This window comes from Hyperolius riggenbachi, chromosome 1 (assembly GCF_040937935.1).
Source record: "Hyperolius riggenbachi isolate aHypRig1 chromosome 1, aHypRig1.pri, whole genome shotgun sequence".
Taxonomy (NCBI): Eukaryota; Metazoa; Chordata; class Amphibia; order Anura; family Hyperoliidae; genus Hyperolius; species Hyperolius riggenbachi.
Genome location: NC_090646.1, coordinates 643,625,619 through 643,643,744, shown reverse-complemented (window position 1 = coordinate 643,643,744; position 18,126 = coordinate 643,625,619). Strand labels below are relative to the sequence as shown.

Below are 18,126 nucleotides of genomic sequence, written 5' to 3'. Positions count from 1 at the left end.
TATCCATTGACCAACTGTGTCACGTTTGAGAACCCTGCCAATAACAGAATGGCTGGAATCAATCTAACAAATTTGATTAGCTGTTTGTGGCTCCGCCCCCTTTAGAGAATTTGGACCCCAGTCACCTATCAGGTAAGAGGCCTCTGCCATTAACAGTGTAAGAATGGTAGCTGTGTAAATATTCCCCTTGAAAATCAATAGGTGAAATTTGATTGGCTGTTATTGGCTCCACCCACATTTCTGAATATTATTTCCAGTCACCCAGTGGCACACTGTGTGAAGTTTGGGAACCCCGCCATTAAAAGTGTAAGAATGGCTGCAGTTTATATTTTCCCCTGGAATAAAATGTAGTTGTTGGCTCCGCCCACTTTTTCTAACCTTGACATACAGTCACTCAATGACCAAGTTTATGAGCTTTGGGCTTTTGGTATCAATAATTTGTATATTCTCATTGAAATTAAACAAATCTGATTGGCTGTTTGTGTCTCCGCCCCCTTTCCGAATTTGAACCCCAGTCACCCAGTGACTAACAGTACCAGGTTTGAAGCATCTGCTATTAACAGTGTAAGAATGGCAGCAATGTAAATATTCCCTTTGAAAATCAACAGGTGAATTTTAATTGACTGTTGTAGGCTCCACCCACTCTCTTGAATATTCATCCCATTCACCCAGTGACCAACTGTGCAAAGTTTGAGAACCCTGCCAGAAACAGTGTAAGAATGGCTGCAGTTTATATTTTTCTAGTGAACTTTATTTTTTGATCCGCCCACTTTTTGTAACCTTGACACACAGTTGCTCAATGACCAAGTTTGTGAGCTTTCAGGTTCCTGGCATCAAAAATGTGTGAATTGAAGCAGTTTATACACCAAGAAAGACTGATTGGCTGTTTGTGGCCCCGCCGCCTTTAGTGAATTTGGACCCCAGTCACCCAATGACCGACTGTAGCAAGTTTGAAGCCTCTGCCATTAACAGTGTAAGAATGGCAGCAGTTTTAATATTCCCCTTGAAAATTAATAGGTGACTTTTGATTGGCTGTTGTAGGCTCCACCTACTTTCCTGAATATTAATCTCATTCGCCCAGTGACCACGTGTGCGAAGTTTGAAAATCCTGCGATTAACAGTGTAAGAATGGCTGCAGTTTACATTTTTCCATTTAAAATGAATGTCTGAAATTTCATTGGCTGTTTTATGCTCCACCCACTTTTTATGGATTTGTAACCTCGGTCACCAAGTGACCAACTGTGCCAACTGCCAAGTGTGGGGACTCTGGCTCCATTACTGTGAGAATTGCAGCCTTTTCAATTTTTTCCATTCACTTGAATGGGTGGAATCTGATTGGCTGTTTGTAGCTCCGCCCAGGTGTGCAGGGGGGACGCGAGACCCCCAGAACATATCATCCCAGGTAGTAAGGGATCTGTATACCAAGTTTTGTTCAAATCGGTCAAGGGGTTTTCGCGTGATCACGACACACTCACACACTTTTATATATATAGATTATTTTCACTGGAGTTCCTTTTTATGCTGGCACTAATGACAGGTTAGCTTTGAGCTGTAGGTTCTCTGCAGCTACGCAGCCTGACGACTCGCAGTGTAAAACATGCTTTATAAATCCTGTAAATGTCAAACAATAATAGAAATTGCTTTTTGTGTGTGTTTGTGGAGCCGATGAAAGCATGAACAGCGCACACAACATAATGCAGAGGAGGTGAAAAAAATTCAGGAGCTGTAAAAGGGCGAGCCCCGGGCAGAACACACACTTTGTTTGTTTTAGCAGAGTAATGGAGTGAGAATAAGTTGAATGACTGATTTGGTAATACGTAAATGGTAGCCTGACAGGGGGATTTACACTCTGCTGCTTGGGGAGAAGGCAGCATCTCTGCGCACTATGAATATATAGTCAGGGCTCCCATCCAACAGCCGCCATGAAATGTGCAGCTTACACTTGCTGAGCTGGTGGTCTGCAGGTGAAGTCCGTACTCCCCTCCCCCGGCACAGATCTATATATACCACCTGACAGCTTAGTAAGCAGAGAGCCCAAACTCTATGTGAGGCTTCTGCAATGCATTCATACAAAAAAGCCGCAAGTTGAAAAGGACGCATGCGGAATTTGCTGATAATAGTGATTTAAAGGGAACGTGAAGATCAGGGGCGTAACAAAAGGAGCTGCAGCCTCTGCACCCACGGGGGAAGGGGGGGCGTGGTCCCCCTGGCCTGGGGCCCGCTCAGGGCCGTTTTGGGGGGCAGGAGGGGTCGCAGCATGAGGAGAGAGACCTCCCTTCAGGCTCTTCCCTCAGTGTGCTCCCCTCCAGCAATTATAATTGGCAGTGGGTGGCGGCAGGAACTGTACAGTTTACTGCACAGTGCTTCCAAGCACCGGGAAACGTGATCGCGCTAGGAATCGCTGCACACAGCGCTGTAGTGATAGTAAAGTGCTGCATCGATTCCTAGTGAGTTCCAGTCCTGAAGCGGACCTGAACTCAGAACTTTCTCTTTGCTCTAAAAGATATGCAACAGCGTTGTAACCTTTTAGGCCTCTTTCACACTAAGACGTTGCGTTTGATGCGACGTTAAAGTCGCACAACGTGCCCCTAACGCAGCGCATGTAGGTTATAAAATTGGACGTTATTTTGCACTGCGTTATGTGTCTCTTGGTGCTCTCGTTTCGTTGCATACACATGGAACGAAAACGGTGCATGCATTACATTAAAAAAAAAAAAAAACCTTACTGAGCATGTGCAACACACATAACGCAGCAAATGTATTGCTAAACGCACAGCATGCAGCACTTCCTAAATATTGCTACATGTTACACACAACGCAATGTGTGCACTGTGAATGTCGCACAGACTTTGCAGTGCTGTGCGTTAGTCTGCGTTGGAACATTTTCTAATGTGCGACTTTAACGTCGCACTGTGAAAGAGGCCTTAAAGAAAAATAATGTCTTTTTTACTGCTAATACAAAACCTGCAATAAATTTGCACTCTTCCTACTTCCTGCTTTCATGGAAGCAGACATATTATTAACATCTTGTGCTTTCAAATGAGCTTATCTGCCGTGGCAGTCAGGTGACACAGGGAAGAGATCAAATTACCACTTGTGATTAGACACAAATGAGGGGGAATTAGACAGGTTAAACTCTCTAAATACATACAGGGTGGATTTCTCTCTGTTTTTCTTCTGTCCTGTGCAAGAGTTCAGGTCTACTATAAAAGTAAAAAAAACAACAACAAAGTATTCTTTTCTCTTCAATCTTGTTTTGTCAATTGTAGACCCGGAATAGCCACAGATAAGAAAATAGCTAATTGATTTTCTCTGTCCCATCTGAGCCTCTATAGATTCCCAATACAGGAATTAATCTTGGTGATTGCTAATTACATCTTTTCTGGAAAAGCTTGCGTTTCCGCCCCATGCACAGAGAGCGAGCGATTCGCCGCCGCCGTCTCATCGCGTCTCTGCTATCTCACGGTGGAATTATTTGTCTACATTGCATGAAAGCGCCCCCCTGCGCATTCCATCGCCGCACACAAACACAATTATCGGCAAACAGCAATGTTTTACATGATAAGTGCTTTGTAATTGCAAACATGCCTGAGTGTCCGTCAGCCTGAATCTACCACCAATTAAAGTGTATTTTTACAGAACATCAATGGGCCTCTCTGCAGCTTTCAGCGCAAGTTCGGAGAGCGGATGAAATCATACTTAATGGAAATACTTTGGTAATTTAGAACTTGTTCTATTTTTTCATTTTTTTTTAATCTAAAGTGGACATAGAACCCTTATTATACAAGCGGAAGAATGTCAACTATTGCTGTGAAAGATCTGGGTGTTTGTCCCTTGAGGAAATTCCAGGACTTTGCCTGAACAGCCTTTGCCCTGAAACAGCCTTGGCAAGAGTTACAAGGCCGTTTCTGGGCATAAGCTGTTCAGGCAAAGAACTTGAATTCCCTCTAGTGCAAGAGCTCTGGGGCTGTTTCTGGGCATAGGCTGTTCAGGCAAAGAACTTGAATTCCCTCTAGTGCAAGAGCTCTGGGGCTGTTTCTGGGCATAGGCTGTTCAGGCAAAGGACTGGAATTCCCTTCTAGTGCAAGAGCTCTGGGGCCGTTTCTGGGCATAAGCTGTTCAGGCAAAGGACTGGAATTCCCTCTAGTGCAAGAGCTCTGGGGCTGTTTCTGGGCATAATCTGTTCAGGCAAAGGACTGGAATTCCCTCTAGTGCAAGAGCTCTGGGGCCGTTTCTGGGCATAAGCTGTTCAGGCAAAGAACTTGAATTCCCTCTAGTGCAAGAGCTCTAGGGGCCGTTTCTGGGCATAGGCTGTTCAGGCAAAGGACTGGAATTCCCTCTAGTGCAAGAGCTCTGGGGCTGTTTCTGGGCATAGGCTGTTCAGGCAAAGAACTTGAATTCCCTCTAGTGCAAGAGCTCTGGGGCCGTTTCTGGGCATAAGCTGTTCAGGCAAAGAACTTGAATTCCCTCTAGTGCAAGAGCTCTGGGGCTGTTTCTGGGCATAGGCTGTTCAGGCAAAGAACTTGAATTCCCTCTAGTGCAAGAGCTCTGGGGCCGTTTCTGGGCATAGGCTGTTCAGGCAAAGGACTGGAATTCCCTCTAGTGCAAGAGCTCTGGGGCTGTTTCTGGGCATAGGCTGTTCAGGCAAAGGACTGGAATTCCTTCTAGTGCAAGAGCTCTGGGGCTGTTTCTGGGCATAGGCTGTTCAGGCAAAGAACTTGAATTCCCTCTAGTGCAAGAGCTCTGAGGCCGTTTCTGGGCATAGGCTGTTTAGGCAAAGGACTGGAATTCCCTCTAGTGCAATACTGCACCCTGGATAGTAATGAAATTGTCTCTAAGTTTAATGTTTTGCAGTTTTCTGGTGTTCCCTATGATGTAATCTTTGGCTGATGCTATCTTCTCTCCTAATGTCTCCACAGAATGTGAATATGTATGTGTAGTGGGAGGAGTCACAGATTGTTTGCCTGGGGCATCAAGCAGGACAAAAATGGCCCTGGTTCAAATTCCTATTTTGTTTAAAACCCCAAGTGAAAAAAGCCCAATGACTGAGATGACCTATTGTTTCCACAGAAAAAACAAGTTCATAAATCAGACTGCTGTGACTGATTTGATGGATTTTGGGCTAGTTTTATCTTTAAAAGCACTTACTGAACTGCATTTACTCCAATCGGTCCCATTGCCAAAATAGTGTATAAATGAGTAGTGAGGCTGGTTAGCTTCTTTATATTGATCCTTTCCAGGGATGCTGTTTTTATTTTTTTAGAGCAGAGAGAAAATTCAGAATTCAGGTACGCTTTAAACAGCCAGTAGAATCAATTACTCTAAATAAAACAACTCAAGTCTGTTGTTTCCTAATACCCCAACATGTACAGGGCTTGGCCGAGGCAGAGGCGAGAGAGGCGCCTCCAGCCTCAGGGCGCAGTGTAGGAGGTTGTGCACAACTCACTCAGCTATCATTCCCCTATTGTTTTTGAAGCAGAGAGAAACACGAAAAGGGGATACATGGCAGTGAGTGCAAGCCAGATAACTAGAGATTAAAGTGTTGGGGGCCCTGGGGCACCTCTTAGTCTAATAGCAATCAGTGTGTGATGGCTGGGGTGGGAGGGATGGAGAGGCACACTCTAGTGTCTCAGCCTGTGGTGCTGGAGGACCTTGTCCCGGCTCTGAACATGTGCCTTTACTATTGATATTACTATGTCTTTATTGTATGCATATATATATTTATATATTCATGTCCACAAGGATTTGCCCTTGAGATCTGGTCTTCACCACTGTTGTATGATGGTTTCAGGTCCGTTGAGGTTCCTGTCTCAGACGGAGTCGGTGACGTCATTCTTGGGTGACACCGCGGTCCTGAAGTGTGAGATAGTCGGGGAGCCCATGCCCACGGTACATTGGCAGAAGAACCAAGAAGACCTGGTCCTAATCCCCGGTGACACCCGGGTGCTGTTGCTGCCCTCAGGGACGTTACAGATAACCCGACTCCAAGCTGGAGACGCCGGACTCTACCGATGCCTCGCCAAGAACCCAGGCAGCTCCAGGACGGGAAACGAGGCCGAGATCCGCATCTTGTCTGGTGAGGAGCTTCTCAAACTTCTCTCTAAGTTCTCTCGGTTGTAAACAGATTTTAGTTGATGCTGGAAACATTGAGGATGGAGATCATTAGAGGTAGAAATATCTGTAAAGCTTCTCATTAGTGAAGGTCATTGAGAGACGAATACTTCAGCCTTGCTTGCTATTGTAATGTAAAGTGTATGCAACTTGGAATTGTGCCAATCTTGATTGGTCCAGAGATTCAAGAATGTCATTGGAATTTATAGTTCTGATCTTGCCAGATCGTGTTTTCGGGTAACAAGCCGCGTACATCAAAAAAGGGCGTCGGGAAAAAAGGGCGTGTGGTGTACCGGTAAACGATAAGCAGTTTTATCGTTTATAAAAATATTGTGTAGAATTTCGTTTACAAATAGTGTTTTAAGAATTTATAAATCATTAAATAATGTGTATGAAATCGGCAATTCTTAAAACGTTAATCTTCCCTGTTTCTAAACTGAAACTTATAATTATGTTTGTTAAAAACCCTCCCTGTACCTATCCCTAACCCCTAGACCCCCTGGTGGTACCTAAACCTAAGACCCCCCTGTTGGTGCCTAAACCTAAGACCCCCCTGGTGGTGCCTAAACCTAAGACCCCCCTGGTGGTGCCTAAACCTAAGACCCCCCTGTTGGTGCCTAAACCTAAGACCCCCCTATGGATAATAATGTTTTACAAACATTAATAAATAAAAAATTTAAATAAAAAAATGTAAATTTTTTTGGGTGGATAATAATGTTTTATTAATGTTTTACAAATAGTGATTTAGTATCTTTATAAACGTTATTCGTCACGGGCTCATTTTGTAAAGTTAAATCATCACAAGCACAGTTATAAAACCTTAAAAATCTCCGGACGCCGTTTGTAAAACGTTAATAATCTCCGGCGCCTTTTTTTCCCTGTTCGGCGCCCATTAAATGATATTTATAATGGGAGTGAATGGGGCGCCCTTTTTGTCCACTTGTCTCATGCGCCCAAATCTCCTGCTTCCAACAAGCTACCTTTTTAGAATGTTCCTTCACTCTAAGGGCTCGCTCACACTAGGGGGCGTTTTTGCCCTTTTTTCACTTACCCAACTCACAGTCTAGTCCATTGGCACTCATCATGTAGTAGTGCACATACATACGCAGTGCGCTCCTGGCTACAAGAGCACAATCTATGACGCACCACGCTGGGCCTAGCACTTACGCACTGCTGCCGACCTGGCTGACCCAAAAGCAGTTTCTGCTGGCTTTTAGGAGAGAACAGAGGGGGGCAGCAGTGAACGAGGGGAGGGTTGGGCATAAGGACTGCCCCCCGTACATGCCTGCTCCTCCCATTCTTACAATTTTATTTGTCTTGAATATCCTTTGAAGAGGAACTCCAGTGAAAATAATGTAATAAAAAAAGTGCTTCATTTTTACAATAATTATGTATAAATGATTTAGTCAGTGTTTGCCCATTGTAAAATATTTTAAATCCCTGATTTATATTCTGACATTTATCATATGGTGACATTTTTACTGCTGGCAAGTGATGTAGCTGCTGCTTGCTGTTTTGGAAGTTGGAAACAGTTGTAAACAGCTATTTCCCACAATGCAACAGGGTTCACAGACAGTAAACTGCCAGGAGTACGTGCTCAGAATTTCTTTGTGGGAGTAGTTTCACCACAATATCAGCCATACAGCTCCCCCTGATGGTCTGTTTGTGAAAAGGAATAGATTTCTCATGTAAAAGGGGATATCAGCTACTGATTGGGATAAAGTTCAATTCTTGGTCGGAGTTTCTCTTTAAGGTAAGAATGATAAAATAACATTGTATGTTGAAGAAGTGAAGAAAATATAGAATTTCTACCTCTAGTTTTCATCCTACAGTATTTTTCTGTCTTCTTATCAGCCGCTCAGAGCAAACTCCGATATAACTGCCAAAACCCAACCTCTGGGGGCAGCGCGAGCACAGGGGTGAATAGTTTACTGGAGTGCACAGAAACAAGACGCTGGCATGGAAGTCCAAGCAAAAACAACACTACATTAAGTTATGGAGAGGACTGGATAACCTTGGCTGAGCTTTTATTATTTAGTGGGATGTGAATTTCTCTGTGCTCTTTCCCTGAAAATCTGGTGCCTTAACTTAGCAGGTTCATGAGTGAGTACGTATTGTAGCAGCGCTGCTCGAGTTGGGTGCCGGGTGGTGCCGCTGGTAGTAAAATATTGGTAATTTTGTTTACCAATATTTCATTATTTACTACTCGGCACCCATTCTCGCTTAATGTCAAACCCCCACTTAAAGGGGTTCTCTGGGGGGGTGTTAAAAGTAAAAACAGACACTTACCTGGGGCTTCTATCAGCCCACTGTAGCTGTAATGTCCCACGCCGTCCTCCAACGATCCGCCGTTCCCCGCCGCCGGCCCCAGTCTAGCGCGGCATCCCATCCAACTGCGGCTGTGCGGCCGTGGCTGCGAGCGTGCTCGCTCCCGTGCATCATCGGATGCTTACTGCACAGGTGCAGTACAAGAAAGCTTCGTACTACGCCTGTGCAGTAAGCTTAGGATGACGGGAGCGCGCATTATTTGTCTTGTTAGACAAATAATTGCCTGGTGCCGGCGGCGGGGAACGGATGATCGGAAGAGGACGGCGCGGGACATTACAGCTACAGGGGGCTGATAGAAGCCCCAGGTAAGTGTCAGATTTTATTTTCAAACCCCCCCCCCCAGAGAACCTGAGAGAAAGTGCTGAAACCAAAACCCCTCCTACTGCCCTAGCCCTAACGCCCGCCACTAAGTGCTTATATTACTGACCTGACCCACCTACTGTCTAACCCTAAGCCAATCATATATTGAGCATTTATTCCTATGTAGTAATCGATCTGCTACTACCCACATCGAACGACCAACTCACCACTTGTTTCCGATAAAAAGGTGTCTATTAGATGCCTGCTGATCCCAGGGCTCAAATGCTCAGATCCGCCAGCAGTAGCCCAGGGAAAACATGACCATAAAAAACACGTCCCCTATTCTATGCAGATCTAAAGTGTAAATTCCAAAGTGGAAAAGAGCCAGAATGACACTTACTATGACTGTTCCACTTTTTTTTTTTTTACCCATTGGAGCATTGGGATTTATGTATTAAAGGGTACCTGAGATGGATGAAAGGAAAAGTTTGATACATACCTGGGGCTTCCTCCAGCCCCCTGCAGGCTGATTGATCCCTCACTGTCCTTCCCCGCCGCCTGGATCTTCCGCTGTGGCTGCCAGTAACCGGCCAGTCAGGGAGCATTGTAGAAGCGTGAGCACAGTAGCACTGCGCAGAACGCAGCAGGACACATGCGGCCAGGTCGCAAATGTGCGCTACGCCCCAACTGGCTCAATTACCGGCAGAGCCAGATCATCCACAAGGCGATTCTAGGCAGTTGCCTAGGGACTGGGGAGTGACTAGGGGCCTGCTGGATGCTAGCCCTCACCAAATCTTACTAAAAAAAGCCAGGTCACCATCAGTGCTGGGCAAAAATTGTTGTCTTGCCAAGGGCCAAGTTTCCTCTTAGTCCGTTTCTGATTACCGCGACCCCTAGCGGAAGATCCAGGCAGTGCAGGAGGACGGCAAGTGACAGATTAGCCTGAAAGGGGCTGGAAGAAGCCCCAGGTATGTGTAAAAGGTTTCCTTTTGTTCACCTCAGGCTTACTTTAAGCAGGAGAGAAGCATGGCAGCAGCTCTGGTACTCGCCATGGTGCATCTGTCATTGTGATTGGCTGTATACTCCTTTTCTCCTCACTCCTCCTTCCTTGGATTGACTGGCTCATCGGCACGTGATACTTCCTGCTCTTCTATGGCACAATCTCTTAGAAACCTATGCAAGGGCAGAAAACTGCCATGGCATTTTTTCAGGAATGGGCGTGGCTAAACAAAAAAAACCTGTATTTTCTGGCATAGATCCTAATGAGGCTTCCCTCGTCTTACTCAGCCAGCCCGATCCAGCGCTGGGACCCCGAAACTTTTATTAAAAATAATAACATTGGCCTGCCTGCGCAGGTGCACTTGCTGCTTACCACTTGGGCTCTGGTGGAAATAGCCGAGCCTGATCAGGTTCATTCTACTGCGCAGGCAGCTTGTACTTGCACAGTAGAGCGAACCTGATCAGGCTCGGCTTTTCCCACCAAAGCCCAAGTGGTAAGCAGCTCGTGCACCTGTACGCAGTGGCAACACGAGCAGACTGGCTGACTTTCGGAGGTCCCACACCTGGATCGCCACTGCTGAGGAGGATGGAAGAAGCCTCTTTAGGATCTAGAGGCTAGGCCTCCCCCCCCCCCCCCCCACCTTAGGTGTATACCCCCTACGAGCACTTTTTTCCCTTCACATTCACTTAAAGAGCCATTTTAACCCTTCAGTGTGAGTACACCAACACTTTAAAGTGTTAGAACTGAAAATTTCTCTGCCGTTGAGAGGAAATTCCTCACCTGCAGCAGAGACGTCGTAATCCTAAACGATTGGAGTAGTAAATCTGGCGTCATAACTCGACTTATAGCGGTTATGCGAGGTTTGTTTCTCAGACAATGAGAGCTCATATTAAAACTTCTCATTTAACTGCCACAATTTGGAAAGCAATAAACAGTCTACAGTCGCTGGAAGTTGATATTTAGCTCTAGACTAATCTTGTCATTTCCTACCTTCCACCACCCACTGATGCAAAACTCCCGCTCATATCATCGCAACACACTGCTGTGATGTCCCCACGGATAGAATGGGGGTTGGGGTGGGGAGTGTTAGCATAGGTAAAGGTGGGGGGGGGGGGGGGTTAGTAGTGTTAGGCATACAGTAGGTAGGGGGATAGTTAGGTGTAGGATAGTGTAGGTAAGGGGGGGGGGGGCTAGTGTTAGGCATAGTTGGGTGTGGATTAGTGTTAGGTGTACGTAGGGGTAGTGTTAGGTGTAGGTAGGGGGGCTAGTGTTAGGTGTAGCTAGGGGGTTAGTGTTAAGTGTAGGTAAGGGGGGCTAGTGTTAGGTGTAGCTAGGGGGTTAGTGTTAAGTGTAGGTAAGGGGGGTTAGTGTTAGGTGTAGATAAGGTGAGGTTTGTTTTAGGCATAGGTAGGGCTGGGTTAGTGTTAGGCTGGTGAAGGTTAGAGGGGGGGTTAGTGTTAGGCATAGAGTAGGCAACAGGGCTAGTGTTAGGCATAGGTGGGTGGGGCTAGTGTTAGGTGTAGGTAAAGGAGAGGAGGAGGTGGGTGTGAGCAAATAGTAGAATATCAGTAACATTCCCAATATTTTAGCTATTTTCCAGCTGGCACCAGATGTAACACCCGTTTAGCCCCAGCATCCTGCACCCAGTGAAATGGCATCAGGAGGTCGGCGTCAAGATGAATCGAAAGTCAAATGATTTGGCAAATACTATGCTACGTGTGAAACAAGAGAGATATAGAGCTCGTGCTGGAACCGGCTAATCTTTCACAAGAAATCATGTTCAGTATAATTTTACCGGATTGGCATTTTTCCCAGTTCACACCCCCCCCCCCCTTTTTTTAAACTTGGAGCGAATCCCTAATGCAGAGCTGACATGATGTAGTGGCGGCGTGCAGCACCAGTATCAGCATGTCACACAGCGCCAGCAATGAATGGCTTGTAATTTACGGCGAGATAGATAAATAGCGGTGTTGGAAAAGGGACATATTTTAGCGCTTTTACCTGAAAGACAAGAAGCAATGGAGTCGTGTGTTGCTTCTGCTTCTGTATTGAATACCTTCCCTCTAAGGGCTCTTTCAAACTAGAGCGTTTTCATTGCGTTGCATTACCCGTTTTTACCGCTGAGTAAAGCTAAAGCAATGAAAGTCTACGGGGCATTTTATACATGACGCTGTGTGATGTGATGCGCCTGAAGTATTGCATCTGAGGCGAACGCATTAGCGCATTATGAGTCAACATCCACAATGTCATGCGTCAACTGGAAGTCATGTAAGTTAATGGGGCCGCGGATATTTTGAACTATTTTGCATTCGCATTGCGGTGTGCATGCGCTGAACAGTATTTTTTCAATACACTTTTGTGCAATTCGTATTTCGGCAACAGGAAGTGGACTGAGCTGACCTGTCTGGCCAGAGATTTTGCTCCGCTGCTCCTGAGAATACACTGCAGGGGCCACTGCATAGCGAGTAGAGATGGCTCAAACCTCAGATTGTGGGTTCGCGGACCGCGGACGCGAACTTCCGCAAAAGTCCGCGAACCGCAATAGACAAAAAAAAAAACACATCAGAAGAATATTAGCTCTCAAAAGAGCTTTTGTGGGGTGCTTTTAGCAACAAAATTCAGCGAGAAGCAAGCTGACAACAGGACCGCTTTCCCTATCTCTGCAGAAACCTCCCTTCCTCTTACTATAGCAAGATCAGCAGAGTGAGAACATGGCCGACGCTGCTGTGTTTTTATTTGGGGGGGTCCAGGAGGGAGTGCAGCCTGCTTGGCTGCCATTTGTCTCCTGACTGTGATGTAGAGGGTTAAAGTTTAGCCCAATGACGAGATATAGGAGGCGGGTTGAACGCGCTATGTGTCAGCTGCCCGACGCAGGTAGCTGATATCCGCACTAACCGTTCGGGCCATCTCTAATAAGGAGCCCCATACTATAGGCTGCCCTATGCAGCTGCACAGGTGGCACATATCAAAAGCCTCTCAATCACGTCTGACAATCTTAGGCCAGAAACCCACTAGGAGCGATTTCTAATCGCTAGTGATTTGAAAAAGCTCTTGCTAATGCAATGCTATGGGGGATTTTTATAAAATCACATCGCTCAAGTGGGATCACACCCATAGCATTACATTTGCAAGAGTTTTCAAATCGCAAAGCGCTCAGAAAATCGCTCCTAGTAGGTTTCTGGCCTTACTGTTGGCCATTTGTAGCAGAAGGACTTTTGTAAATTCGGTTCAGGCTTTTAGGATCACAGATGACCTCTGGTGATCCCCAGCTTGGTAGGACCTGGCCTCGATATTTATGAAACAGAACACGATGTCATCAGCACTGCGGCACATGCGGCAATGTTCAGCTGCGGCAGTCCCACCGCCGTAGCATCATCAATCACTCCATTATCCCAGCCTCATCTGTGCCAGTCATGTGACAACGCTTAACCCCGTAAACAGTTTTCTTGCTGCAGAGGCATTGTGGGTCTCCCTACAGACCCAGCTCACCTTCTCGAAAAGTAAGTCCACCCGGCTCACTTCTATACCAATTACGGCCGATGCACTTGACCTGACTGACACCATTTAAAGTAAATGCAGCGGTTCGCTGCCTCTCCCATCCTGCCATTTTATCATAACCCGAGAGGTCAAACACTATACTTCCATTATACTATACATGCCTGCTTGTTTCATTTCTATACCTCTGGGTCGTCTGTGATGGTTTTTTTTTTTTTTTTGTCCCTTTTATTTTTTTTAAAATGGACCTAAACTCTTTCACAGGACAGAAGGAAAACCTGGAGAAATACACCCTGTATGTATTTAGAGAGTTTAGCCTGGCTGCCTCAGCAGAGCAGTTAGTTTCTAAACACAAGATGTTAAGGCCCGGTTCACATTGCGTTTTTGAGCCAAACGGATCCGGTAAGCGGATCCGGTCTCTGCTTAACCGATGGCTCTGTGCACACTGAAAAACAGATCTGATCACTGATTGATCCATTCTAATCAGTTTTCATTCCATTTGCCATTAAATACATACCGGTACCTTAAAAAGAACCTGAACTGAAAATAAAAAGTCAAAATAACCATACACAGGTCATACTTACCTCTTGTGTAGTCTAATTCTCAATCTTTTTTTCCTATCCTGCATCCTGTTTGTCTGCTGTAATCAATGGAATTCTCCGTCCTCATTTTAAAAGTGGCCATTACCCCATAACAGCTTCCTGGTCAGCACACTGTTAAACTGTAATATCGCCCACTTGAGCCATAGGGTAACATGAACATTACCTTGCACATTCAGTTGTAAATGACAGCTGCTGATATTTAATTGACAGCAACTGGTATATTTCAGTTCTGACAAAATATTGTCAGAACTGGAAGGGATCACTGTAAGAAGAAAATGGTGAGCTTCTGAGAGGAACTGACGGTGAGGTAAGTATGTAATATTCATTTGCAGCTACGTCATGTGATTATTTTATATAATTTTACTTGCTTTAGGTTCCCTTTAAGGTCTACTGAAGCTGGCGGTAGAGGCTTCCTCTTCTTCCGCTGTGACTACACAGCGTGTCATGTGATTAGTCACATGACGCATCATGTAGTCACATGACGCGGAAGAAGACTGAAGCCTCTACCGCCAGCTTCAACAGACCTTTTAGGTATGTATTTCACCCATCCGCCCAGCTTCTGCATCCTCCCTCACCTTCCCGCCGCTCAGGTTCACGTCGCCACATGCCCCCATCTCCCTTGGAAAGGTCAGTTTCTTCACTAGTGTGAAGAAACGTTCCGTTCCCCATTGCCCCCAATGCACGGCATTTTTTTTTCTGTCGCGTTCCGCTGGGCAGAATGGTCCGGAAAATTAGGGCCTGCAGCATTTTTTCGGTCCGTGGAGCGTAACATATACAACGGATGCGTACCAACGGACGCATGTGAACGGTCAATAAGTTAACAATGGATCCTTTTCCATCCATTTCGGTTGTACAGTATACGTTCTGCTTCAGGTCTGCAAAAAAACGCTAATGTGAACCGTGCCTAACCCTATGTCTGCTTCCATGAAAGCAGGAAACAGACACACTGCACTGCCTTGGCACTGTAGCAAGGGCTTATGGGAGCTCAGTCTGGGCAGGAGGAAGAGGCTACTAGCCAGAGATTTCAGAGGCAGAGGGGAGGAGGAGAGGGGACTGAATTTGCCACATTACACACAGGCAAGCTGATAGCATCTCCAGCCATCAGCTTGTGACAAACAGAACATGGCTGCCCTCATTGTATCACAGGGATAAAGAATCATAAACTATTAAAGCTGTTTGTAGCTAAATTTGCTGTGTAAACGATCTAAACTTTAGATAAGATATATAGGCAAGTTACTTGTTATAGTTGGTTTTTCATCTCGGATCCGCTTTAAGGAGCTTGTGTATATTGCTGGTTGGAGGAGGTGCAGGGCACATGCTGCATATCCAGTATTGGAGGGGGACACTGGAGGAACTGCGGAATGTGGGATGATGGCAAGGGACCACGAAGACTTCTGGGGGTTCGAAAAAGCCCCAGGTAAGTAAACGGGCAATTTTTTGGTTTCAATTTAGGTCTCCTTTGAAGTGTACTCGAGGCAATATGTGACATGAGGAGATAAACATGTTTATGTACAGTGCAAAACGTATTAATAACCAGGCTGAATTACTTATTTTATTTTGCTGCCTGAAAGAGTTAATTCCTAGGCAGGGAAGTGACAGCTTCTGTCTTGTTGGGAATATAGTAAACATCACTGATAAGAAAATTACAGCCATAAACGTTTTCCTGGCAGAATACAACTTGAGGGTAGGGAGTTATAAAATACATGAACTATTGACCTTTTTCTAACTCTGGGACACTTAATAGGCTGCCACTGATTAGAGACAGTAAAACATTTAACCTACTTTGTAAATGTTTATATATAAAAGGTGTAGGAGGATAAATATAATGGTTTATCTCAGCCGTTTATTTTCACCTAGAGTTCACTTTAAGCAATGAATGCTACAGATGTCCTTTAACCACCCTGGCGTTCTATTAAGATCGCCAGGGCGGCTGCAGGAGGGTTTTTTTTAAATAAAAAAAAAACTATTTCATGCAGCCAACTGAAAGTTGGCTGCATGAAAGCCCACTAGAGGGCACTCCGGAGGCGTTCTTCCGATCGCCTCCGGCGCCCAGAATAAACAAGGAAGGCCGCAATGAGCGGCCTTCCTTGTTTTGCTTACATCGTCGCCATAGCGACGAGCGGAGTGACGTCCTGGACGTCAGCCGACGTCCTGACGTCAGCCGCCTCCGATCCAGCCCTTAGCGCTGGCCGGAACTTTTTGTTCCGGCTACACTGGGCTCGGGCGGCTGGGGTGCCCCTTTTTCGCCGCTGCTCGTGGCGGATCGCCGCAGAGCGGCGGCGATCAGGCAGCACACGCGGCTGGCAAAGTGCCGGCTGCGTGTGCTGCTCTTTATTTGATGAAAATCGGCCCAGCAGGGCCTGAGCGGCAGCCTCCGGCGGTGATGGACGAGCTGAGCTCGTCCATACCGCCCGGCTGGTTAAAGTCGTGCAGACGCCCGTGTGAACTGGCCCTTATAAGCGCCCATTTTGCATGAAGTGCTTAATCTCCCAGGCATAGTACATTTGGAAGCTATGCAAGTAGTGAGCATCAGCAGGGGCGTAACAATAGACCCTGCAAGGGATGCAACCGCAGGGGGCCCAGAAGCCACAGGGGGGCCCGTCCTGAAAGACTGACAACTAAGGGCAAGGAGAGAAAAAACTTTCTGCTCTCTGCACAATTGTTCTAATGACTGCATCTGCTCATTCACTGATAAGGAATCATACAAAGTTTTGTAGACAAAGATTTGTAGACAGTCCCTATGTAGTGTGCAGGTGGAGGATGGGGACCCATCCAAAGTTTTGCAGGGGGGCTCAGTGGTTTCTAGTTACGCCCCTGAGCGTCAGAGACCATAACTTGGGGCTTGTGTACAGCAGTTTTCAGAAAATATCTGCAGGGTCCAATGATAACTGTTACATTTCATAAGAGGTCATTTGCTTTTAGCTTAGCCTCACTGCAAGCGGTACGGGCCTTTCCCTGTAATTGGAGACTCGCTTTGAATTAGATACAGAAACTTTTGTCTTTGTGTCTTGTTTTTGTCAGTGGTGATCGGGCAGAACAGAGAAGTCCTGTTGTACTGTTCAGCTTTGACCTGTTTTGTTTTCTTGCTTACTGCGGTGTGTAAACCCTCCGTTCTCAGAAGCCATCAGGCTGCGTGACAGCGCTCAGTACACGGCGTTCCGTTTTCCTCATTTTGGGCTCATCTGCTGCGCTTTCTTCTTTGTTCCGATAAACCTCTCTGCGTCGTGTCCTGCATGCGGCTTATTATACGCCATTAGCTTTCTTTGCGGCTCGGACTGTTTGGCTGACCTGTTGTTTAAACTCTGGGTTTTTGCGATTTAATAATGTCTCTGGATCACTGGCCAATTATAGGATGTGGCTGCGGATAATGGGGCCGGCATTTATAGAGCTAAGCATCGCACGCTAACCCGGGGGCTGGAGAGACACAAGCCTAAACAACAAACAAAGAAACAGAAAAAGAAGCCTGGAAGCAAATATAAGCAGCTTTTTAGGGGACTTATATGTGGCCTCTGGAGAACATTTGTTTTTGGGAGGTAGTCTAGTTGAGGGGACCCAGTGGGAAACCTCATAGACCAACGACCGCTCCCTGCCCTAGGGAATTAGGGGACTGAGTTGTAAGAAATAGGGAACCTAGCGGGAAACTGACAGCATTCACTGTGGGCTGACGCCTGCAGAAAGCGCAAACACATTTCTCTGGAAAACTAAAGCCTGTACACACTTAAAGAGACAGTGAAGCGAAAAAAAATAATATGATACAATGATTTGTATGTGTAGTACAGCTAAGAAATAAAACATTAGGATCAGAGACATGAGTCTAATTGTTTCCAGTACAGGAAGAGTTAAGAAACTCCAGTTGTTATCTTTATGCAAAAAAGCCATTAAGCTCTACGACTTTCAAAGTGGTGGAGAGGTCTGTCTTCTGAAGTTTATTATCTCAGCTGTCAGTGAAGAATTTTCTTTTTCTCTGCCAGAGGACAGGTCAATAGTTCACAAGACTGCTCTGAAAAAAATCATTTAGAATACTGAGTAGTGTGTAAACTGCAGATATTAAAGAATGATGCAATGTTATAAAACACACTTTATAACTGAAAATAAAAATATGAGAATATTTTCTTTGCTGCTAATCTTCTAGTAATTATCCGTACTACACAACCAATTCATTATATCATATATCATTTCAGGCAGAGAAAGAAAAAAAGGCACACAGCATAGTTATTTGTGTGCTAGGCACTGTACATGCACGTCTATCTCATCATGTCACACGTCACTTCAGGTATCCTTAAGGATAGA

At 45.7% G+C, this 18,126-nt stretch overlaps 1 protein-coding gene across 7 annotated transcripts in view; it reads left to right on the top strand.

Annotated features, from left to right (window-relative positions):
• DCC (DCC netrin 1 receptor) overlaps positions 1-18,126 on the top strand; it is a 1,000,213-nt gene that overhangs the window by 448,380 nt on the left and 533,707 nt on the right. For 6 of the 7 annotated variants that reach the window (XM_068251343.1, XM_068251342.1, XM_068251341.1 and 3 more), the window contains exon 3: positions 5,792-6,076. In XM_068251343.1, coding sequence (XP_068107444.1) covers positions 5,792-6,076 — 285 coding nt within the window. Of the gene's footprint in view, positions 1-1,302; positions 1,403-5,791; positions 6,077-18,126 lie in introns of those variants that run through there. The other variant, XM_068251347.1, reaches the window with a different exon arrangement.